This window comes from Kwoniella mangroviensis (genome assembly GCF_000507465.2).
Source record: "Kwoniella mangroviensis CBS 8507 chromosome 1 map unlocalized Ctg01, whole genome shotgun sequence".
NCBI lineage: Eukaryota > Fungi > Basidiomycota > Tremellomycetes > Tremellales > Cryptococcaceae > Kwoniella > Kwoniella mangrovensis.
The window spans coordinates 12,051,865-12,075,402 of record NW_027062533.1 but is presented as its reverse complement, the minus strand read 5'-3'; the positions used below and the strand labels follow the sequence as shown (position 1 = coordinate 12,075,402).

Genomic DNA, 23,538 nt, shown 5'->3' with positions numbered 1-23,538 from the left:
TCCCCACACCTTAATTTGGACATTCTCAGTCACTCGTCATCGTACAATTGCTAGGTACACAAAATAACCAATTCTGACGAGAAGCGAGAAGCAGTACAGACCCAGAAGGTGGTCCACCGTCTCTCGAATCTCTTTCAGTAAATCAAGTGTCTGCCTGACATGATCTGGGTTTTGAACCTATCCAAGATAAGATTCAGCAAACGGCCCAATTATCATGTTTGTGAAGATCATGTCACTAACCTTAGATCGGTTACCCCAGTCGATAGATGCGGAAAGAAGCTTCAGCTTTCGGATAACTTCATCGTCGACCATTGGCCCTCGGAGACGAGAGCAGATATCCTTCTCTCCCACTTCTCCATCTTCCTCAAACAGTCTACTAAGACCTTGAGGGTATCTGTCTGCCTCTTCACGCAGATTTGTATCGGCACAAAGGTCGAGAAACGCAGTGGTCAGAAGAGCAGGTCGAGATCCAGCCGTGAGCCGATTGGGGTAATTTTCTATGTTATGCTTGTCGAATAAACCTTTGGTCTTCCATCGTAAAGGTAGTAGACCCTCTTGTTCGAATCCGATGATCGCCAAAATGGAGTAGTTGATTTCATCTGGCAACCATGTGAAGTCAGTCCAGTGGTGTGTTCGCAGGGGGGAACACTCACGAAAGATTACTCGCCACTGAGTTTTATCCCAAGGTTAGCCCTCTCTTTCCTTGCCAGCAACGAGGACAGGACATACTTTTTCACAGTCCATCTGAGATTGCTCTATAATTCGTTGACTTTCGGCAGTAGGTTGAGGATAGTTTTTTCGAGTGGTATGTACGACCGAGTGTGAGACGAGAGTCCGTACGAGTACGCTCGTCCACGTATTCACGACATCGTGACGGTAGACCTGGAAGTAGTCCATGATTCATATCAGGTCTGGTCCGCGGGGATCTATCGATAGCTCCATCCGAATTAACTTACCACTGTACCATCTTCGGTCTTGAATGCTAAGATGTAGATCGGTTTCTCATGGCCATGCATATCACCACTTCTACCTCTATCATCGGGCACGAACGCGAAGATACCCGTGGGATTGTACGTGATTAAGGAAGGGTCGGCCGTGGGCGGTTCCGCTACAGCCCAACACCTAGGAAGGGGTGTACCGGGGACGATGAATTTTTCGCTCTCCATACTGATGTTGATCCCACAGGAACGATTGTGATGATGTTTATTGATCAAAGTCAGTGATTTAGAGAGGTGCAGGAATCAATATGCTAGGACAAAATCATCAAGGTTATGTCTTCTGACAAGATGCAACGCTGGCGTCAAGTATAGTAGTACGTATGACATATTCGTCGAAGGTATATGAATCATCTGTGCCATTACGCAAAGAGACACAGGAGTAGAAAAAAGTGATCAATGTCTCTGGAATTGCTGACAACTACGCGGAAAAAGTTTTGGACACCTACTACTCCCATTAATATCTTGAAAGTCGAAGAGCCCCTCGAAAGTAAACAGCACGATGCATACATCATGGCGGACACGAGGCTTGGTAACCACCCACGATGATCACCTTACTCATGCTATATGTGCATGTTGAAACAGGGAAGCTATCCTAGCCTGCTTCACCGGGCTTCAAATCACCTCAAATATCCTGCACGAACGAACAAAATCAGCCAATCTTTCATACCGAACAAGGAGCGCGACACTCACGTTATGATTCTTCGGAAGCAGTCCACTTGGACGTTCTAAGTGCGTGTTTGGTTTGTGCATGGATGAACAGAGTCAAAGCAATAATAGGAGCAGAAGGTACTCTGGGAGCTTTGGTTTCTGGAAAATGACCAAGAGCGTGCCACCTTCCAGAACTTGGTAGTTTACTCCTGGCTTTGTGAACCTAACAATCGTGAAGTGACGGCGTGAAGATCGAGTTAATTGGAATTCAGAAATTAAGACTCCCTTTGACGCCCTCGTCATCCCCACTCCGGGATGTACAAAGGAACAGGATGATGATCAATCCATTCATCAATCCAGCAAATCTTGATCCGACCCCTTTCACCGTATTCTGATGTGATCTCACAACTTTATCCTCTCCTTTTTGTCAATTCCCCGATTGAAAGATTCATCAAATCTATAAGGACAAAAGAGCACAGATCAAATGGTCGTCAACAAATTTCTAGAATCGATGTATATACAGATATATATATTTATATGTTGTGGCGGTATGTGGATGAATGTCAAGTCCTGTAAACCACCTCAAGTGTTCTGTGAGCAATACCATTGTATAATCTTCTCTTCCTGTGTCTTGAACAATTTCATTCAACTACATAGCATGCTTACAAATCTATTTGGTTTTTCACTTGTACTGAGTACAGCTCTACGTGAGTACATCCTCTCTTTCGTCAATAACTTATATGTCTTGTGCTGACGTGATATCCTATATTTTGTCTGATCAGTCATCGATGCTTCACCCATATATAAAAGGGATGCAGGACCATTATTTGGGTCTTCGGGTATACCTTCTCCAGATGATATCGAGCAACGTGAGTCCGACAGTGCAACGCACTCATTTCACCATGTTGATATACTGTACTTATCACCTGACTTGTTAGACCACCTCGACTGCGGATACGTAGCATCTATCATGACCCTTACCGATCGTGCTCCATTATACGTCAAATCTCTAATATCATTTGATGATGGAGCAGATATCAACTCGATCGAACAAGCAACAGCGACATGTTGGACTTTACCTGAAGATGAAGAAGGTGTTAAATCTGAAATTAGGAAAACACAATTGAATGTTGGGGATGTGAGACATCGTAATGATTCAAAGACTGATATCTGGTGAGTTATCCTATCATCCCACCATACTTTATACAGTCTTCAAGTTGAATGGTTTGTCAGTGACTGGTCAACTGACTCGCATACTGTACACTTAGGTGGCCAGGAGCATTATACCAAGCACCAATTCATCAAGGTGTAGTAACCGATCCAAGGGGTGAAGGGGGTATGCCATCCCTCGCACCGGGAATAGCAATGACGATAATCACTGGTAAACGAGCTGAGGGAAAGCAGCCTAAAGATTTAGAAGATTTCTGGCAAATGATCTTGAAAGTCAATGATAGTCCTATGGTACTTCAGACTAAAGCCGAGGGATGTACTACCCTTTGGGGTGCACATGCCTATGCTATTACCAAAGCGACGGAGGATACTCCAGGAGATAGAATGTAAGTAAACAAGTCAAACAGATGATAGATACTGTCGCTGATCGATGATGGTTGATACCCCAGGGTCGATTTACTTAATACCAATGGAGAAAGAGAACACTTAACAGCCCAACAGATATTTGCCGATACGGTCTTATTGGTCAATTGGGTAGATTATCCTTCGTTCGTAGATGAGAGAGTACCATAGATATCATTGATGCATTGTCTATGGCTTCTTCCTCATCTTCTCTGGCACAGGTAAGATCTCGCCGTTCTCCGGTGAGAGGACTCCAACAGGATTCATTTGTGTTATTATCGCCTGATTCTCGGGGTTATTAAGCATGAGATTCCGCACGCAAAAAAGAGCGTGTTCACGCAGGTCTAGACGGAGTGTCGTCAGCAGGGCAAGCCTAAGAGCTTAGCAAGACGAGACAAGGTGCAAGGGAGGGCGGAGAAGATAGAGGAGAAGAAGAATGGAGGTAGTGACGAGAATGAGAGTAGGCGAATAGGACGAAAAATACGACGGAATAAGGGATAGAAGGGACGATATGGAGGGGAGGACGAGAGAGAAAGAATGCTTGAACAGGTTTATACACTTACAAGGATTATTATCGTCGATCTCCGTCATTCCCAAAATCAACTGTACACCTTCACATTCTCTGACTTGATCTCCCACAGAGGTATCGTCGAAAGTAAGCACACCGAGTAATTGGACTATATTCCGTTTTAGATTGGAGAACGGTTTCAATTCTTCTGATATTGGTGTGATTGTCGCGGACGAGGTAGATTGTATTCGAGGATTGATACGGGGGAAGAACGTGTCTAGGGAGCGTAGCAGTTCTAAATGACAAATCCGTCAGCATTTAGCTTCCAATTTCGATGATATCTCTTTTGTCACCTGAATGCAGAAAGACAATCCAGGCAAATGAGAGAGGAGATCCAGGCAAACGACTTTCCGAAACACTGTACGAGAGTCGAGACATACCTATAGAGGGTTTGACCACTCCCTCTCCTCCGTCCTTACCGCTCTTCATCACCTTTACCATAGCCTCATCTCCCCCTAAATCATCATCTATAACTTCCTTGGAATCTTTCATAGCCTGAACCGATAGACCAATAGCACTCAGCCCTTCACAAACCAATATCAACCCTTCAAACACCTTAGGCAACCTCGGATCATCCTGTCCTGAATTGATACTTATGATTGTGTACCTCGCTAAATTGTGGAAGAGCGGGATGAGGAACGAATGTGGACTTGGAGAAGGAGATGACAGGGGGGAAGATGATAAGTGAGAGTCGAGTATTTTTAGTAAGACGGTCTGAGAAGGTGTGATCACTTCTGAGGTCGTGCCAAGGAGGTCGAATAGTTGAGGATGGAGGGAAAGATCAATGATGGAATTGAATATTGATGCACTATAACATATACATCAGTAACGAATTTTTTGTTTGTATGGGGAAAATGACCTACCCAAGTTCAAATAACCCATCATGGATCTCTACCCATTCGTCCATCCGATTTAAAATCTTGGATAACCACCTTATACCTGGCTCTGACAGGAGCAATTTCCTGAGATTAAGATGTTAGTATTTGACCCGGTATTTTAAGTCGCGTAGTAACTCACAATCTAGCTTCATTATCTTTCACCATGTTGTTGAGTAGATGTAAAGTAGCGTGATTTGTCTTTGTATCCCTTGAGTCGAGTAGACGTCTGTATAGGTTTATATGATTAGTATGATAATTATCCTATAAGATTGTAGAACAACATACATTATCACATCGTCCTCTCTTCGTCCTGAAAGATACACTCTAAGGTATTTATCCGCCATACGATCTGCACCTGATTGAGAGGGAGATGGCGAAATTAGATTACATAGTAGTTGGGCAAGTACCGATCGGAGTGTGAAAACTATCAATCATGGTTAGCAGGGGTAATCAAAGATATGAGAAGGAGATTAGTACATTTATGATCTTCAATTCGAACAAAGGTTGTGATATTGAATATCGACCTTCTTATCGATACTTCATGTTGTCTACCTCGGATATGAGCTTGTTTCGTTCACACCATGATTGGGAGATTGATACCACTTACTCAGCTCTATTCTGGAATGGCTGTAATGCAGCTATCAAATTCCTCTCCAATTTACCTAATGCCAAAGCAAGTTGGATCCTCGAATCCTCTGATGCCCATCCTTTCCTATCGTTATAGGCCGCTTGACTAGGATCGAAAGATTGCGCTAGACCATCCCAAAATGTCGATAATGCTTCGAATATGGTCTTCTCATCGTCGATATTCACTAATTCTTCTCTGTATGGGAATTCGAGATATGAGCTCGTTACCTTCGAAACAAGGGGGTTCGACATTACCTCTCATCCAGATTATGTGCTATATACCTGGCTACTTCCTCCGTCTCTTTCGCTATGTCCAAACACCCTTCGTCGGATCTTAGAATAGCTTCTGCTCCTAGTGATAATGCAGTTACCAGGTCTTTCATACTCTTTGATGCATAGCGAAGGCAGAAAGGCAATGGTAAATAGGAACAGAAACCAAACAATGTAAAAACGTTCGTGAACTGTATGTATGATGGTGGGGCTCCTAATCACACCCACTCGATCGAATAAAGTTAAACACCCAAGAGAGCGGTGGTGCAATATCTATTTTCTTTCACGTTTATCTCTTATCTTATTCGATATATCGAGCATATCCCCATTTACGAAGTCACCTGTGTATAGACCCAGTCCTTCTGACTCAAGATGTCGATGGGACCTCCCCCTCCCCCGTCGCCCACGACCAACCGTTTCCTATATAAAACACCTTCGTCCTCAGGAGATAAACGACCACCTTCTCCTTCACCTATGAACTCATCATCTCTCGCTCCTGGTAAAAGGCCCGTCGTGGTATTGGGAGTATGCGCGATGGATGTGAAAGCAAGGAGCAAAGCTATGAGGGAGATCTTAACTAGATTAGTGGACATTGAGAGGGGTGGAGTAGACGTCAAGATTTTTGGCGATGTTGTCATTCTTGAAGAAGGTGAATTGGGCCCATAAGAAAACTTAAGATCACAGCTGACATAAGATGTATGAACAATGTCATAGATATATCACACTGGCCACCTGTTGATGTCTTAATATCATTCTTCTCTACCGACTTCCCCTTACCCAAAGCCATTTCCTATACCCAATTGCCCAACCGTACCCCACCTATATCAATCAATTCCTTATCTATGCAATCGCTCTTATGGGATAGACGATTGGTGCTAGCGATCTTAGATCATATTGGCGTGCCTACACCGTCCAGAGCGGAAGTTTCAAGAGATGGAGGACCGCGTATACCCCGGGTCTTGAGGCGGAAAGTGAGGAGGGATCTCGGACTGGTCTTACCTGGTCCTAAAGCAAAAGATGAAGATGAATGGGGAGAAGTGGTAGTTCCCGAAAGATGGAAGAACAAAGCGAAGAAAGAACAAGTTCCTAGAGGTAGAGAGGTCATCCTAAGAGAGGATGGAGATGCGATTATAATTGATGGGAAAGTTATCGAAAAGCCCTTTGTAGAGAAACCGGTTGATGGAGAAAATCATAATGTTTATATATACCATCGAGGTGGTGGTGGAAGGAGACTGTTCAGGAAGGTGAGTTAAACCTGTCGTGTACTCAGATGTGCTCATTGGTGGATATGGCATATGTAGGTTGGAAACAAGTCGAGTGAATATGATCCGAATTTGTACCACCCCAGAACGATTGGATCATACATATACGAGGAGTTCATTAACGTGGACAATGGTGAGTAGAACTTGCTGTGTTACTTCCCTACAAGTGTATGCAGAAACATTCTAAGCTGACATGAATCTGCTCTCGCGGTACAGCCGAAGATATCAAAGTCTACACGGTCGGATCTAACTTCTACCACGCCGAGACACGTAAATCACCCGTGGTCGATGGTCTAGTTCGACGAAATGCCGATGGGAAGGAGACCAGATTTATCACACCGCTATCCGAGGACGAAGGGCGATATGCCAAAGATGTAGTCGAAGCTTTCGGACAGAGAGTTTGTGGATTTGACTTGCTTCGATGCGAGGGTGGTTCGAGGAGTATGGTGATTGATGTGAACGGATGGAGTTTTGTTAAAGGTAATCAGGTGAGTCAGCTGGCTGCATAGTAAGGACGATGAGCTGACATATTCATCGTCAGGCATATTACGGTAAGATACATTCTCATCGAGCGTCGACAATTATACTGATTGTGCGATGCATCACAGACAAAGCCGCTGAGATCCTATCCGGTGTCTGCCAACTTGCCCGAGAAAGAAAAGTTCAAGCTGGTCTACCAGCAGTGGTAGCCGATGCTGAAGCAGGCAGTGGCTCGACGACGTCCACTCTGCGAGCTACTGTGACCGTATTTCGTCATGCTGATAGGACACCAAAGATGAAGCTTAAAGTGAGTGGACCCTCTCAAACTGGACACCGTCTGCTTATTCTCCTATCCAGTTCTCTTTCCCTGCTCATGAACAATGGTCCAAACCATTCCTACGATTACTACGAGGTCACCGAGAAGAGATCATTCTACGTGATACCAGACAACTACAATATATCCTAGCTGCTGCTGAGGAATCTGCTCAAACTCCCGGAGTAACACCTGAAGTGATAACCAAACTAGGTCAGATTCAAGAAGCCCTGGGCAAGAAGATGTCTTTACCCGGTACGAAGGCTCAGCTCAAACCCAGTTTCGCTAAGAAGAAAGGTGATAAGGACAAAGAGAAGAAGGAGAAAAAGGAAAAGGAAAAGAAAGGTTCGGATGAAGAGGATGAGTTGACTGAAACTGAAGGAAAAAAGAAGGTACATGATTGGTTGAGAAGGGGAAGTTCTTCTGGACCCCATGAAAATCCCAATTCGAATGATACTCAAACTGAATCGACTCTATCGACAATTGCCGAAAGTACCAATCCGTCTACGATTGACAATACTACTACAACCTCTGACAGCTGTACGCCACAAACCCCAGAATTGAATGGACAACCATTAGGAGATGATGAGATACCGGAAGGACTGGAGAAGATGCAACTCGTCGTCAAGTGGGGTGGAGAAAGTACACATTCTAGTAGATACCAATCGAGAGATTTGGGTGATGCGTTCAAGAAGGTGAGTCTGGCTCTTTCGGTAGATCCAGTTGGGCTGATGAACTGTTATGATATAGGATATCATGATTATGAGTATGTCTACTTCACTATTCAATATAGTTTATATGCTGATCTCAAACAGACAAGGACGTACTGAACAATGTCAAGATATACACTTCCTCAGAGCGACGAGTCATCGTGAGTGTCAGTCTGCTGAAAGGTAGATACGGAATGCTTATAGATATGGCTTTTCCAGAACACCGCTCAAATCTTCGCCAACGCGCTTCTTGGTCTGGAAGGCGGTTCATCTCATTCGTCGACGATAGCTGGTGGCCGTAATCCACCTGAACCATGTCCTCAGATCAGTCATCTGATCCAACGAAGAGATCTGCTTGATGATAACAACGCTGGGAAGGAGAAGATGACAGAAGCCAAGAAGAAGCTCAAGGTGGGTCAGCTAGATCATCAGCTAAAGTGATCATGAGCTGATAACCGATATACGATATAGATCCTACTGAGGACTGGCGAAACTGAGAAACGACCGGAATTAGCTTGGCCAAAATCGTTCAAGAAAGAACCGGTTGAGGTTGTCAAGGTGAGTTGTGTCATCAGCCCTTATCTTTATGAGTATTACTCTATACTCATTCTGTGTGTCGTTATATAGGACGTGATCGAACAACTGACCGAACTTCGATCGATCATGAGAAGAAATTACGAGAATGGGAACGTCGAGAAGATCCCTCAACAGAGATGGTGTTCAGGTGATTCACCTTGGCTGTTTAGAGAAAGATGGGAGAAGATCTTCGAAGATTGGGTAGGGGTCAAACAGGAGAAGTTTGATCCTTCGAGAGTAAGTTGTACATAACTAGGTGGTTACGCCAATTGACTGACATAAAATTGATCATTATTAGGTGTCCGAATTGTACGATAGTGTAAGCTTCCCTGAGTCCTTCTACTATACGAAAACAAGCTTATACAACCCTTCGTATTGCAGATCAAATACGATAGTCTACACAATCGAACATTCCTCTTCGCCGTATTTGATCCAGAAGGCAAAGGACAGAACTTCAAGCCAGGAGTAGAGAATCAAGATCGACGTGAGTCATACATTGCAATCATAGAGAAAATATCAGCTGACCAATTGAACTTGGTAATCAGGACTTCACGATCTGTATGGTCGAGCCAAAGCTCTATTCGATCTGGTCGCGCCTCAGGAATATGGATTTGATGCTGAAGCGAAAGAGGAGATAGGAGTTTTGACTAGTTTACCCTTATTGAGAAAGGTATGGGAAGATCTGGATGAAGCTAAGACTACTGGGAAAAGTTTGGCATGTTTCTATTTCACGCGAGTACCTCCTAATTTCAACGGTACGAACGACATAGGGTAAAACCCTGTACGACGATGATACTGATACTTTGCTTGCCTTATAGCAAAGAATCCCATATCACCACCTTTGTCCACCTCCTGCTAGCTTCCGGCTTGCCATTCACCAATGTCCGTATCCCTGAATTGGACTACTGTTCACACTGTACGATCGAACTCTGGGAGAAGAGTTCAGGGAACGCTTCGACAAGAGGTCAAAAAGATTTCTCCATTAGGTTGAGTATAAGTGAAGGTGCTCATTCACCGGCTGTACTGGATAGCAATGTTGATGCGGTGAGTTGGTCGTTAATCTCCATCTATATCTATCCGTCCCACCTCCCTCTAACAACCCAGATTCCGCCTCTCCGACGGTCCGACGGGGGTTTCCCCGATCTTCCCCCGAGTATATTCTAATGTATTGGGTTCCAAGCTGATATACCATTCCATACACAGAGACATAGTCTTACTGTTCAACCGCGTAAGAAACTATCCTCCCATATCGACTACAATTTGGCTAGACAATGTTTCTCCAAACACTTTGATAAGGGTTTATCATTCTCTACTACCCCTCTAGAGGTGAGTTGACATTTTCCCTGAATATGATCTGAGCTGATATCGTTTGCTGTATAGGGAGACGAGGTATATCTGAAGAAACCCATCCAGGACGAAAGTGTCTTACCTCTATCATCACTACATTCGCGTGCTGGTGAGGAAACTCCTCGGATGATTAGTAGTGCAAGTAGTGATAGAAGTCATCCCGGTGCTGGTGCTTCGGATGGGGGATGGTAAATCCAGGGACGAAATAGCGATGTGGCAAACACACTAGGGTTTAAAGGGAGTTGTAACTTTGTTATACAAATGAACTTGTTTATACATATGCTCAGCTTTTGAATAGACTCACATGCAATAGAGAATACCTGTTGCAGCAGCTATGAGTATCGTACTTGTCCTTGAGAGTACTGCAAGATCTTAGAGGGTGTAGGAAGATACCATTGGTAAATTGGTGATTATGGCGTAGTTACGTAACACCTAGCTCGGCCCCATCTTAGCAAATTGGGTGATGAATGACGCAGTTTGATCAGTTTGGTTTGGGTGAACTTGAACTTTATAACAGCGTAATGAGACGTCAACGTTCGTCAGCTTGTAGCATCACTCTTCATCTTTGTTGTTGACAACTATCTGTATTCGATATATCATCACCTGCTCGAAGCGTCGGTCTGGGTATCCGTACTACAACGAACTTTGTTACTTGAAACACAAATACAAGTAATTTGCCATCGGTCATTTATCCCAGCTTAGCGTATATAACCACTCGGCCTACCTATCCAATCAATCCATCAGTCCATCAATTCGACCTATCTATCTATACTCACATCAACATCAACATCCACGCTACTACCAACAGCTCGAACGAACTCGTACACCTCCATCCTATACTAGCCCTTACAACAAGACTTATATATAGAGAAAAAGTCTTGGCATCCATCATACCGGAACAAACATGGGATTATTATCACAAGGTATCGACTCGCTCTCCCTGAAATCATCCAAATCGAGAAGAGCCTCATCTGCATCTGCTCTCTCGACGGGATCTCAGGGAGGTGGCTCAAAGGAAAAAGAGGGAGAGACTCAGCTCGATGATGGTGATCCCGATGACACTTCCACATTGGATAAGGAGGAAGGAAATGTGTTGATGGCTTTGATTTCCCAATGTATGTCATGTCGTTTTCTGCCCTTCCTCTTGATCGGTACCGATGCGAAAACATGTTGGCATGATGGCTGATGTGTATGTTGTGTTTATGCAGTACGACCAGGAATGGACTTGTCCAAAATCGCTTTACCTACCTTCGTACTCGAACCTAGGAGTTTGTTAGAGAGAATCACAGATTTCTTTTCCCACCCTGAATTGATCTTTGGGTATGTACATACACCCTTCATCCCCCTTGCGTGAAGCTTACGAGCAGGAGCTAATATGTTTGGCTGATGATATAGGGCTGGAGCTGAACCTGATGCCAAGGAGAGATTCATAAGAGTCATGACTTATTATCTCAGTGGATGGCATATCAAACCTAAAGGGTGAGCTATTTATCCTATACTGAGATAACCAACGAGGTTTAGCTGATTTGAACATCATCGTAGGGTCAAGAAACCGTAAGCTACCCAAGGAAAGATAACTCGCCAGGAGAGACGCAAGCTGATGAGCATTTGGACAGTTATAATCCCGTCTTAGGAGAATTCTTCAGGTGTAGCTATACCTACCAGGATGGTACAGAGGGTTTCTACATTGCTGAGCAAGTATCTCATCATCCTGTGAGTGCCATTTAACCTTGTAGAACGAGAATCAGCGGAGCTGACTTGCGTCAACCAGCCTGTATCTGCTTTCTTCTACGTATCGCCCAAGAATGGATTGCTGGTCACTGGAGAGCTGAAACCTAAGGTGAGCTCTCTAATTCATGCTTGACGTCTTGACTGCATGCATGGGACTGCAGCTGACTAGTTCGTCACGTAGAGTCGATTCCTCGGAAATAGCGCTGCTACTATCATGGAGGGCGAAGACAGAATACGGTTATTGGATAGACCAGAAGATGGAGATTATGTGATCACTGTAAGTTAGATGTCTTCACACCTATCCACTCTGCGAGACGATAAGCCGATATTGTAATCTTTTCATCTGGGATAGATGCCAAACACGTACGCTCGAGGTATCCTCTTCGGAAAGATGTTATTGGAGCTGTGTGAACTTTCGACTATCGATTGTCAAGGTACGGAATACCATGCGGATGTGGATTTCAAAGCTAAGGTAGGTCATCGATATCATGCGATCTTATACAGTCCTCAATCAATCCAAGCTTGTGCGAAGCTGTAAATGAGCTGATATTGTCGTCATTCCATTTTTAGGGCTGGATATCGGGAGGATACAATGTGATTTCTGGAAAAGTCACTGGACCAGGTCGAACTGACATTGGTGATCTCTCTGGTCACTGGTCATCGGCTATGGACTATACAGATAAGAAGACCAAGCAGAAGAGGACCGTATTCGATCCCGCTAAAGCAAGAGTGGTGCCTAAGAATGTCTTGCCTGAGTCTGAACAAGAAGAATACGAGTCGAGAAGGTGAGCTGGCTTAGTAGATTTCTTGGCCTCGGTTTCCCAATATTCATGTCCCCGGATCTCAATGCTAATTTGATTTGTTCTTAGGCTATGGACCAAACTTACCGAAGCAATCAAATCTGCAGACATGCATGGCGCAACCGCGGCCAAAACCACTGTTGAAGATAGACAAAGGGAATTAGCGAAGAAGAGAGAAGCCGCGGGTGAAGTACCAGAAGCTAGGTTCTTTAAGCATGTTTCAGGTGATAGGTGGATGCCCAAATTGGATGTTGACAAGTGAGTAAATCTCGCCTCCATAACATCATGAATGTGTTATCGGTGGACTGTTATATAGATGACGGTGTGCCTATCAGCCTTCCAAAAGATCGACAAGAGATGGAAGATAAAGTGCGACAATGGATATTCGGTGATAAATCTCCATCGCAAACTACCGCCTCACCCAGACAAACTCCAAGGAAATCATCTGTACCTGAATCACTCACTTCACAAACTTCTTCTGTCCCCCAATCACCTTCTGCTCCTTCAAAACCTTCTCCTCTCTCTGTGTCCACTACCGCAGATACTGCATCGATCAATAGTGTGGATACGACTGCTACGGCTACTTCCGTCCGTAAGTAACTGCTTAGGCATGATCATATGCATAAACGTTTGCTCATGTTGGACTGTAGCATCAGTAACGACAGCACCTGGACCACCAGCATCGGGACCTAAATTCGATCATCCCATTTCACCTAAATAGATGATTAAAGCTTTTCATGTCAACAAATCTGGAATTGGTGTTATGCCCATTATGATATTCGATTCAACGTAGATTTTTCTCTCTTAGGCTTTGTTACTTATATCTATATTTCGTGATCATTCCTTGCTCTGACTGAACTTTTTCTCCCTGCTATACTCGTATGATTTGTGTGTTACATACATGTGAGAATTGTGATAAATGCATGACAAAATGATACAAGTGTATCACAAGCAAGCAATGAAGGTTGGATGGTGCCACATTGAGTGAAAACAAGGACCAATCGAATCGCACTAAAATCGTTGAACGGTGGGTGAAATTGATTCCGTCGGTCACAATCCATCGTCTCCTGCATCTCTCTACTTGTAACATCGACTGTTGTGATTCATCGCTTGTCAGCTTTATCGTACATATACACATATCGATAACAAATCGCACACCACACAATGTCGTTAGCTAGGACGATAAGACATGCTAGGGCAGTAGGATTCAAGGAGTGGTTCAGGCAAATGACGTGGGTATTCTTTCAATTCGGCTTGACAGGTGGAATGGATGAGAATCTCGATCTCGATCTCCGCAGGAGTCTGAAGGAAGATGAAATGGTGTTCAAATTCAATGGAGGATGTATAGGGATCGACTGGGATTGAACTTAGGCTTAGGTGCCAGATGTCCAATTCGAGAAAAAAAGGATCACGAGAGAATCGTCGTTTTGATTGGAAGTGGGAGTTTTAAAAAGGATGGAATTTGGAAAACTGTCAATTGGTTGCTTGATTATCACAACTATAGCTAATTCCTATATCTCAACTTTACCTCAACAGGTATATTGGTGATGCCAAGATGGGTAGATTAGTAGGAACAGATCAATTTGGGAATAGGTATTTCGAAAATACCGATCCAAATGAAGAGGTACCAGGTGAGCTACTATACACTTATTATATGGCAGTCGGAATGAGGAGACATACACTCTCTCCTTCCTGTCATTTCTTCGTTAGTGCAAGACGGGAATTTTACCTTATTTTATGGATCATTTCAGGTCGACACAGATGGGTAGATTACTCTCAAGATGACTTCAACGCTTCCCAGGTTCCACCCGAATGGCACTCTTGGATATCGCATATTCGAAAGGATGCTCCGACCGAAGATCCTATAGTCAAAGCCGTTACACCACCTTGGAAAGCTGTAAGTGAAGTTATCTTATCGTATACCTGAAGAATTCGTCAACACTTCAGGATGATCATTCGGGAATACCTACAAACTGTGTTGGTCGGTGGCTGACAAACTGTGTCTCGCTTGTCTAGCCATTCATCGAAAATATGACTGGAACTCGAGGAGCATTCAAAACCTACTCTACGACCGCACCCAAGATCAGAGCTTGGGATCCCGTTGTTAAACCTAGAGGAGGGAGTGGTCAACCTAGTGCTTAATTAGGTATGAGGCGATTCGGTATTATATGCATTGTGCTATTTCCACTATCACTACTGCTAATCGATATCAGTGAGATGATGGACGGTTTGATATGACTATTGGCTCCCTGACGGCCCTCCACCACTCGGACTATCTCTTCTCGCTTCCATCTCCTTCGTTCCACTTCCGCCCCCACCTGCATTCTCCCCGACCCTTTCATCCATCTCATCCTGATCTATATTCTGCATTCTTCTCATAGCTGCTTCACCCAACTCTGCAAAGGTCGATCCGCACATGCACTGATGTTTCGTGGGTGGGGATGAGAGGACGGTATCGATATTTTCCACAGGTGGTGAATGTGCAGTCTCATCTGGACAAAGCATTAATCAGCTTACGTCCGTTCTTATAGGGAAGAACGATGGCTTGTGGAATCAAGCGTACTGAATTAACACTCACATGTAGGTAGATTCAAGGCATTCAATGTTAAGCAGCACTAAATGGGAAAGACACGCCATCAGTACGACCAATCATTGCCCTGATTCGTCATCAAAGACTATTCTACTCACCGAAGGCACACCGATAGGCATCTTTACAGACATCATCCTCAATTCACCTGGACCTTCTATCGGTTCACCAAACACACATAGTCCATCGAGGGAATAGACCACTTGAAGTATCAGCTCATGTTTCACTCGGATGGGTGTGATGGTACTATATCAAATTAGACCACAATCAGTATGACATTACCAGGACATCATCCGATCGAACCGACCCACTCACCCATCACTAGTAGTTGGTCTGATCTTGTCATGACCAGGTAATCTCGCCACCGCTCTAACATTCCAACCTTCCTGTCCATCCCTTTTCCCTTTCCCAGGAACACCTTGACCCCTCCATAAAGCCTCTGCATCTCTTCCAGGATACTTTTCTCCTGGTTTATGGGGTCTGCCGACCTGGTATAAGACATGCGATTTGGATGATTCAGGTGAATGAGGTGATTGATTAGGTGTTCGAGGTGAGACGATACTGTAGCTTTGGGAAAGGATGAGTCGAACGAGGAAGACGGTCGTTATGGGTGATGGAGAGGGGAGTTTGATCGAGATTAGGAGGACGGATGAGATTGAGAACTGGGATCCATTATGTCAGCTATAATATCACGTGTCGAGGAAGTCACCACAGTGGCAAGCATTGAGATGACCACCTACCACATCAGCATTGGCACTAAACCTCCAAATCCCAATCCCATCCACGAAACCTTCTTTCCTTATCTCCAATGTATTTACTCCACCTGATCTAGAGGGATTCGCATGAATGATCAATGCTCTCGAAGCGGTCAAATCACCTTTCAACCAACCCGCTGTCTCGTTATCTTTATCTTTCCCCTTTTCGCTTTTGCCAGCGGTTATATCGGAAGATATACTCTGTCTTCTTGATCTAGGTGATAATGGATCGGGCGACAAGCTCAAGGGAGGGACATCCGAAGATTGTCTTCGAGTATATAAGCCTTGTACTGAAGGTGATCCTTCGCCTACAGCTATCGCATCGTTCCCCTCTAAAGGATCTTCCAAACCCAACCCCTGTATTTGATTGTGTAAAAGTCTACCTCCCAAAGAAGAAGATAATTTGTCGGACCTAGCTATGACTCGCTCGAAATCGCCTATGTTGGGTATACTAGGATCTAAAGCTGGTGAGGCGGCTACTTTAAATACTGATGAGAAGGAGGTGCTGGATGGGATACCTTCCACTCGCGCTGTGAGGATATATGAAACTCGACCGAAAGAGTGGAAATCTGTTGTTGCAAGTGTTGCAGGCAATATTATCGTGAATGAGAAGCTGTGATTGTACGCTCAGTATCAATCTCAACAACATAAGCGGTGCACTAAGTGAGAAGAGAGACTTACGATTGACTTCCCTTCTCCAACCAGATACCTTCATCTCCTTCACCTTGTCCCAAGACTTCCACTCCTCTCTCAAAGATCCCGTCGTCTTCCCATCCCCTACCGGCACCCATGTGTAGCCTACATACACTCTGTACACCCACCGAGATAGCTTTGACCCTCCGGGGCTCTTTCATAATCACCTCCAGTGATCCTGAGAGGACGGTATCTTCGCATGGAGGTTCGAGGGTCGATGAGCCTGCTTCCAGTGGGTGAAGGTCTAAAGCACGAGGTGGTCGGACTAATGCTACCCCCCTGAGGTATACGATAACAGTATCAGCTTCATCGATACCATGTATGATGAAATACTAATGCATCGTAATATAACGTATAGCTTGCTTGATGCGAGAATGAGATACACTCACCACGCAGGAACATGTATTTTCATAATCCCCTTGGCACTACTCCCGGGACTAGACGATCTGAGGTATATAGGAGGAGGTACTCTCGGTCTATCATCCAATGCCATAGGATTGAGAGAGGGTGAACGGTCGAGAGAAGCTCTGGCGTAACTTGGGGGAGGACGTGGGGAAGACGGTCTACCTCTGGCTGGAGAAGAAGGCCGACCGCGGGGTGAAGAAGAGGATGAGGATGGAGGGGCATTGATGTTGAACGGGGATGGCGAGGAATTACGATGACCGCGAGATGATGACATTATAGGATATGGTGATGCGGGTCCGAGGGGATAATTCTGGAAACTCGACTCGCTCGTCACCTTTATTTATAGGTTTAGGTCTTGATACTCTATCCCAGCCAACGCGTAAATGTTGTTGATAATGATGATGATATGGGTAGTGATGATTGTATTCTGGTGATTTCGTGACAGTCGAGTCAACTTTTTTCTCAATCTGTAGTACCTGTCCATTCGTGATTAATCATCCTTATCATGTCCGAAGTGGTTGAATTGATGGTTAATCGATTCCCTTCGGTCCCTCGGCTTAATTGCACTCTCATTCTTACTGGCACCGTTTGGGGGATCCTATAACATCGGTCCGGAATATCAATGGAATTGACCCCCGCAGCTATGGAAGTGGTGTCACACCGTCACCTCCTTCCCTTGCTCGTGTCGATGACTCAGCTATATGAAATGATACGAATACGAATAGGATCAGGAATAGGAATAGGATCAGGAATCAGAATATCGAGTCACACATCAACTCAACAGGCACGAACACGACAAAAGGATCCGAAAGTAAGAAAATGGAAATTCGCCGAGTTAAGCAGTAGTCATTTTTGATCACCTTACGTGAAATCATTCCGCTTTCGTGAGCACATTCACGATTTATTCGGCTTACCACTGCCTCGTCTCGGAGGTAATATATGGAGTAGAGTACTGGAGCATCGCATGTTGTCCAAAACAAAGGCTCTGCGAGATTCGTAAGACGCCCACAAAAGCATCGCGATGTGCACAGACAGATATCAAGTGATGTAGAGAATCCACAAACATATCATCCTACCAAATCCGAACTGTCAACGGAAGAAAGCAAGTCACATCCAAATACGAAGATCTATCAGCAAGAGAACAAAGAATGAACCAGGACGAAATGAAAGAAAGCTCCCCTCAGTCCCCGACAAATAAACCGCAATTAAGGGCTCAGACAAGACTTGGGTATAAGCGTGCGAAAGCTCCTGTTTTGCCTCTTTTCATTCCGTTCTAATTCATCTCTACCTCTTCTTCAAGCCCTCAAACCCAAACTAACATGCTTCTTTTCATATGATAGACAGACCGTATTTCGGAAGACTTAGAAAAGTCTTTGAGGTTTACCCATGGTGGATTTGATAGTGAGGGATTGGATGTTTTGCCACTGCAGCGTAATCGATAAATCAGCACAAGCACTAGAAAGACTTTAGTTACATGGTTGTGACTCACTTGTTTCTTAAGAAGGGAGATCAAGAAGTTAATAGCCAACATGGTGTTTTGCATGATTTGATCCTCTTCCATATCAACGTGACCAACGGCGACACCGAGACACAAGACCTTCTTAAGTTGGAACTTGATGGTGGATCGAACTTCGGTGACCTTCTTTTGGAGATCTTCGGAGTGAGATACGGGGGTAGGGAATTTACCAGCTTTGGAAAGACCGGGACCTAACAATCTGGGGATTTGCTTGATCAAAGCTTCGGAAGCTAAGAAGGCATCGTATTTTTGAGCCAACTTCTTGACGAGCTTCTTGTTCTTGTTGAGCTTCTTAAGATCCTCAACGGTCATGAAGGGGAGTTCCTCATCAAGTTGCTTAGCTCGGTCAACATCGGCAGCATCGGCAAGGATACAGAGTTGCATTCGAGGTCTGGGGACGTGAGGAAGCTTGACGGTACCGGACTAAGGGAACGAAGAGTATCAGCATTGTTTCCCCTTTGTTTGTGTTATCCACTCCTTGACTCTTTGTCCAACCACAATCTACATTCCGCTTGACACGATCTCACTTCTACCTCGCTTCGCTCGATGAAAATAACTCACGAATCGCTTGTCTCGTTGAGGATCGTAGTTCTTAAGACCAATTTGGAGTTCGATGGTCTCTACGAAGTTTCTCTTCTTACCACCGGCTTCCTTGTGGGTGTCCAAGGAAGATTGGGCAAGAAGGGTTTTGATGGACCCTCGCACGCTTGATGCCTGAAGTTTGGACATTTTGTTTTGATATCAGGCCGGAGTAAGACGGGTCTTGATGGATGAGAGAAGAAGAGGAGGATGAACAGACGTTAAGAAATATGTTTAAAACGGTGAGTGTAGCGCGAGCAGTGAGTGAGAGAGTTGGGGTGGTCTGGTGGAATTAGTTTTTTCGTCGGAGTTTTCTCTAGACGGCGTTTCAGATCAAGTGTGGCGGATTCGAAGGTAAGGAGTGGAGGTCGAGTTGATTTCTTTCGAGACAGGCAAGAACGCATGAAAGAGAACCGAGAGATGCATGTATGGATTGACGATAGCACGCATACTTGACTTCTATACATCAGTGGAAGAAGATTAGATATCTACGTTACATCCGTGTTCATCCAGTCGACGTCGCCTCAACTCATCACTACCATTCAGAATGTCAAAAATACCCAATCTTTCCACCCTTCTCGCCCGTCGATCCAACCCATCTATCATCCCCATCTCACCCACTCGATCGGGTAACAACAAGCCCAAATCGCTTCAGAAGACCAAACGAACGTTCAAACCCAATATCACTCGAGTGGACTGGCCCATCAACCTTCTGGCTGAGACTGAGGGTGCGAGTGCGGGAGGGAACGATGTGTTACCTAGGTTGAGAGGGGTTAAAATGCAGATTAGGAAAATTAGGGATGTGGAGAAAGCTGGGGGATTGGAGGGGTTGTTGGTGAGTTACGGTCTTTCTCTTTCTTTGTATATTCGGATATTATACTTTTCAACAGTGTCCAGGGTATCATTCTCCCCTTCGATCTGCATATCTAGTTGATAACATCGCCCATTTATTGTTTGATGTTCCTTGTTGTCCTTGTCAACCTCCCAATCTTGAACTGCGGTCTGTTTATACGCCATGGATATTCTCAATCCATACATCCATCCATTGAGAATGTCTTACTGATCATATCCTCTCACAGCTCTCACGTCGTTCCAAGAATCTCACACCATTCGGCGCATACCTTCGATCACAAGTATTCACCCAACTGCATCGTATCAAGGAAGACATAGAGTTCGAGCGAGCTTCAAGGAAGGCTTCGGGTTTACCACCTTTGGAAGGGCTGGGTAGTCTGTCGGGTAGGATAGGAGTTGGAGATAAGAAGGAGGTGCCATTATTGGAGGGGCAGTAGGGGAGATGCGTTGACGAAGGAAGATGGAAAGGGGGAACTGGATTTGGCAAGGGAGACATGGAGATGTTGCAGATAGTAGAGGTCATAGCATAACACATGTTGTATGAATAGGATCACTCATCATTTCTGAATGAAGCGTACCATTTGACGCACTGACCTCTTCTTCCTCAATTCAAATCCACAATGTGTCCACTCCGTATCTCCTCATTTTCTCTTTTCATGTCGTTCATCTTCTTCACCCAATTCTTCATCAAGTCATCATCCACACCGATTCCTCAAAATGTCCTCCAGCTCGTTCACTGACACAGACCAAGCCCGAGCTGAACTGGAGACACTGCTATTCAATGACCCCGAAATGAAAAAACTCTTAATCAAAGGTGAAAGTATCAATATCAGGGACATGGTAAGCAGATTGATGGAGAAAGGAGTAAAGTGAGTTATATACTCCGCGATATCACAGACTGAACAAAAATAACGATCTAGAATCGAGAATAAACAGCCAGGATCCCTCACCTCGTGCGCTCCCGCCCAAAAACAACAGCCACAATCAAAGGATAAAGGGAAAGAGAAGGTGGCACATGAGCGAAACATTTGCGTTCCCAATATGATTGATGTGCAAGGAGGCGCACCAAAATCTAGACGTCTTCCGGTTAGAAGTTGTAGTGAGTGTCCTCAGACAGCATCGAATATGCTATCCCGAGAGATATCACTGATCGTCAGACTCCATGTGCCGTTTTGTATCATCATAGGGCGACCGGCATCTCCTCTCGATTGGCTCTCTGACGAGTACCATGAAGAAGACGAATGAAGAAGAAGAAAATGATGATGATGGTGAACCTGTCGGACTACTTTTCCCTCCCCCGAAGAAGCCCACACTTGCTTTCAAACATCTCTATCCTTCCTCAGCTGATCAAGACCACAAGGTTAGAGAGCGATAAAAAGACTCCTAAATGAACGGTCGTAATTACTCGTCCAAATTCAACTTCTAGAAAAGGTATATCAAAGATGTCTTTCATTCATACATACTGAACAAATTGTACATGTCTCTAAAACAGTCCCCATATTCCATGAATGATACTTTATCGATAAATATGCTTACATTGGCATATACGCGCTCATCCCATCTGCACACATCCCTGATCTCTCACATATTTAGGTAATCCATTCCACCAATCCTTGATTTTCAAAGGTTTCTTCCCGGCCATTTGAACTTCCAGCACTTCCAACCATGTTCCTTTCGCACATGCTACAAACAATCTCCGTGATCTCCCATCTTTGATCAGATGAGCTTTACCTATTTCGCCATCAAGCTCTGTAGGGTCATCGGAAGGAAGAAGGGGTCGGAGGGTTATGAAATGAGCTGTAGTGGATAGAAGTAGTGTCCAAAGGTGAACCTATACCAATTACTTAACATCAGTAATGGTAAGGTAAAATTGGATAGATGAGGGACGAAAGTTCACCTGATGGCTTATTCCTCTGTGTAATCTATCGATGTCGTCTGCAGACTGTTCATCCCACTTTATTCGAGCTGTCTCATGGGTGATTTTCGGTGCATACGTTATTTGAGATTCATCTTGAGGGGTAAATGTGGCCTGATGCAGACATCGACCATTAGCTGCTTTGAACAGATTATGATGCCTTTTCATCGACTTACATTCCCATCTTTCAGTTTCCTCAATACATCCACTAGTAACGAGCCGCCAATCTCAGCTAACAGAGGAAGAAAAGTGGTATATGTTGCATCGCTTGGTACACTCTACAGGGCGAAAATCTGAATCAGCCCATCTTCCATAAATGCAGGACACTTACGATATCTTTTATTGAACCTATTATACCCCCCGCATCCACTCCTCTACTATACTTCATCAACCTTTGTACACTCACTCCTGTGATTTCATCTCCACTGGCAATAGTCCACTGTATGGGTGCCGCGCCTCTCCAACGAGGTAACAAAGACGGATGGACATTCAACCGATGATCCTCGGGGAAGAGCTTGAGTAAACGCAAGGGTATGATATGCCCGAACGAAGCTGTTAATAGTACATGAGAAGAGGAAGGTGTGGTGAATGGTTCAGGTGGGTTCCAGCCTTTGATACCTTTGGAAGGAACGGTGTGGGTCGGCAGATCGTTCGAGAGAGCATATTGTCGAAGAGCAGCTATATATCCAGATGTCAGTACGAAGCTATAGCAACGAGATGTCAGGATATAGACTTGCGAGTATATCTCTCAAGAGTCTTGTTATGTTTTCCACCTCTGCCTATCTCCCTCTCGGGCGGTACAACCACATCAATCGAGTCCCATAAGCCTAGTCAGGCATCTTTCATGATCAGCCCAATACCGAATGCACGACATATGTATATGTTGGGAAGATCGGACCCACCTGTAGCGCCATGTACAGCTTTCAGAGAAGCTACTGAGAATTCGTCTGATCCACAGAATAAAATCTTGAACTTGGTCAACCGTGCGGAAGTGGTGAACTTGGCTTGAGTCTGAGCTTGAGGGTTGCCGGCGGTCCGTCCGTGAGAGACGATACTCAATATCCTAGACTTGGCATGGTGGGGAAAAGGACACCTCGATGGAAGTGGTCTTGATGATGATGAGAAGATCACCAATGAGGGAGAGATGATCATCTATGTATGTCTGAACATCCGTGTGAAATGTGGTCAAGGTCAACTGGTGAGATAGTATAAGAGTGAAAGCGATGGTCCGGATTGATATCTTTTGAGTTGTTGACACTTTCAGAACAGATCCCAGGCACGAGGCAAGAGGGGTTTACGACAACACTAACTTACCACCGCTCATACTCACTGCGTAAGTTATATTTGCACATCTTCCACATCGATTCATAGCATATCATAGCACACCGTCTATCACCTTTTTTCATCGCTTACAGCTCAACGATATCGACACGAACAGAAAATACTCCATACGAGA

At 44.6% G+C, this 23,538-nt stretch overlaps 11 protein-coding genes across 11 annotated transcripts; 6 read left to right on the top strand and 5 right to left on the bottom strand.

Annotated features, from left to right (window-relative positions):
• Window positions 1–36: 36 nt before the first annotated feature.
• I203_104571 (uncharacterized protein) lies at window positions 37–1,166 on the bottom strand (the record flags this gene model as incomplete). The annotated part of the gene is made up of 5 exons (XM_019143840.1): window positions 37–177; window positions 241–599; window positions 654–669; window positions 730–882; window positions 957–1,166. The coding sequence occupies 5 exons, from the start codon at window positions 1,164–1,166 to the stop codon at window positions 37–39; spliced, it is 879 nt and encodes a 292-aa protein (XP_019006889.1).
• Window positions 1,167–2,304: 1,138 nt separating this feature from the next.
• I203_104570 (uncharacterized protein) lies at window positions 2,305–3,389 on the top strand (the record flags this gene model as incomplete). Its single annotated transcript, XM_019143841.1, has 5 exons — window positions 2,305–2,353; window positions 2,429–2,515; window positions 2,585–2,819; window positions 2,915–3,202; window positions 3,266–3,389. The coding sequence occupies 5 exons, from the start codon at window positions 2,305–2,307 to the stop codon at window positions 3,387–3,389; spliced, it is 783 nt and encodes a 260-aa protein (XP_019006890.1).
• An 18-nt stretch (window positions 3,390–3,407) lies between these two features.
• On the bottom strand, window positions 3,408–5,674 carry I203_104569 (uncharacterized protein; the record flags this gene model as incomplete). The annotated part of the gene is made up of 9 exons (XM_019143842.1): window positions 3,408–3,562; window positions 3,782–4,021; window positions 4,167–4,594; window positions 4,650–4,748; window positions 4,804–4,890; window positions 4,950–5,088; window positions 5,142–5,212; window positions 5,272–5,487; window positions 5,547–5,674. The coding sequence occupies 9 exons, from the start codon at window positions 5,672–5,674 to the stop codon at window positions 3,408–3,410; spliced, it is 1,563 nt and encodes a 520-aa protein (XP_019006891.1).
• A 259-nt stretch (window positions 5,675–5,933) lies between these two features.
• Window positions 5,934–10,441, top strand: I203_104568 (uncharacterized protein; the record flags this gene model as incomplete). Its single annotated transcript, XM_065517565.1, has 19 exons — window positions 5,934–6,210; window positions 6,276–6,563; window positions 6,639–6,805; window positions 6,863–6,956; window positions 7,040–7,311; window positions 7,365–7,374; window positions 7,432–7,610; window positions 7,661–8,311; window positions 8,367–8,382; window positions 8,432–8,487; window positions 8,546–8,737; window positions 8,798–8,884; window positions 8,954–9,139; window positions 9,201–9,221; window positions 9,284–9,386; window positions 9,448–9,634; window positions 9,721–9,946; window positions 10,106–10,228; window positions 10,283–10,441. The coding sequence occupies 19 exons, from the start codon at window positions 5,934–5,936 to the stop codon at window positions 10,439–10,441; spliced, it is 3,294 nt and encodes a 1,097-aa protein (XP_065374383.1).
• Window positions 10,442–11,153: 712 nt separating this feature from the next.
• I203_104567 (uncharacterized protein) lies at window positions 11,154–13,501 on the top strand (the record flags this gene model as incomplete). The annotated part of the gene is made up of 12 exons (XM_019143844.1): window positions 11,154–11,364; window positions 11,458–11,569; window positions 11,645–11,728; window positions 11,792–11,803; window positions 11,866–11,962; window positions 12,021–12,089; window positions 12,162–12,257; window positions 12,333–12,452; window positions 12,551–12,765; window positions 12,850–13,038; window positions 13,116–13,372; window positions 13,431–13,501. 12 exons carry the CDS (start codon window positions 11,154–11,156, stop codon window positions 13,499–13,501), a joined length of 1,533 nt encoding a protein of 510 aa, XP_019006893.1.
• Window positions 13,502–13,944: 443 nt separating this feature from the next.
• Window positions 13,945–14,922, top strand: I203_104566 (uncharacterized protein; the record flags this gene model as incomplete). The annotated part of the gene is made up of 4 exons (XM_065517564.1): window positions 13,945–14,012; window positions 14,317–14,411; window positions 14,532–14,677; window positions 14,797–14,922. The coding sequence occupies 4 exons, from the start codon at window positions 13,945–13,947 to the stop codon at window positions 14,920–14,922; spliced, it is 435 nt and encodes a 144-aa protein (XP_065374382.1).
• A 96-nt stretch (window positions 14,923–15,018) lies between these two features.
• I203_104565 (uncharacterized protein) lies at window positions 15,019–17,494 on the bottom strand (the record flags this gene model as incomplete). Its single annotated transcript, XM_019143846.1, has 7 exons — window positions 15,019–15,272; window positions 15,359–15,395; window positions 15,469–15,613; window positions 15,683–16,029; window positions 16,108–16,735; window positions 16,804–17,094; window positions 17,205–17,494. The coding sequence occupies 7 exons, from the start codon at window positions 17,492–17,494 to the stop codon at window positions 15,019–15,021; spliced, it is 1,992 nt and encodes a 663-aa protein (XP_019006895.1).
• Window positions 17,495–18,581: 1,087 nt separating this feature from the next.
• Window positions 18,582–19,465, bottom strand: I203_104564 (60S ribosomal uL1 domain-containing protein; the record flags this gene model as incomplete). The annotated part of the gene is made up of 3 exons (XM_019143847.1): window positions 18,582–18,644; window positions 18,710–19,159; window positions 19,298–19,465. The coding sequence occupies 3 exons, from the start codon at window positions 19,463–19,465 to the stop codon at window positions 18,582–18,584; spliced, it is 681 nt and encodes a 226-aa protein (XP_019006896.1).
• Window positions 19,466–19,862: 397 nt separating this feature from the next.
• On the top strand, window positions 19,863–20,604 carry I203_104563 (uncharacterized protein; the record flags this gene model as incomplete). The annotated part of the gene is made up of 2 exons (XM_019143848.1): window positions 19,863–20,150; window positions 20,395–20,604. 2 exons carry the CDS (start codon window positions 19,863–19,865, stop codon window positions 20,602–20,604), a joined length of 498 nt encoding a protein of 165 aa, XP_019006897.1.
• Window positions 20,605–20,884: 280 nt separating this feature from the next.
• I203_104562 (uncharacterized protein) lies at window positions 20,885–21,412 on the top strand (the record flags this gene model as incomplete). Its single annotated transcript, XM_019143849.1, has 3 exons — window positions 20,885–21,036; window positions 21,088–21,266; window positions 21,354–21,412. The coding sequence occupies 3 exons, from the start codon at window positions 20,885–20,887 to the stop codon at window positions 21,410–21,412; spliced, it is 390 nt and encodes a 129-aa protein (XP_019006898.1).
• A 307-nt stretch (window positions 21,413–21,719) lies between these two features.
• Window positions 21,720–23,234, bottom strand: I203_104561 (methionyl-tRNA formyltransferase; the record flags this gene model as incomplete). Its single annotated transcript, XM_065517563.1, has 6 exons — window positions 21,720–21,998; window positions 22,065–22,196; window positions 22,259–22,360; window positions 22,414–22,760; window positions 22,820–22,909; window positions 22,985–23,234. 6 exons carry the CDS (start codon window positions 23,232–23,234, stop codon window positions 21,720–21,722), a joined length of 1,200 nt encoding a protein of 399 aa, XP_065374381.1.
• Between the last annotated feature and the right edge of the window lie 304 nt (window positions 23,235–23,538).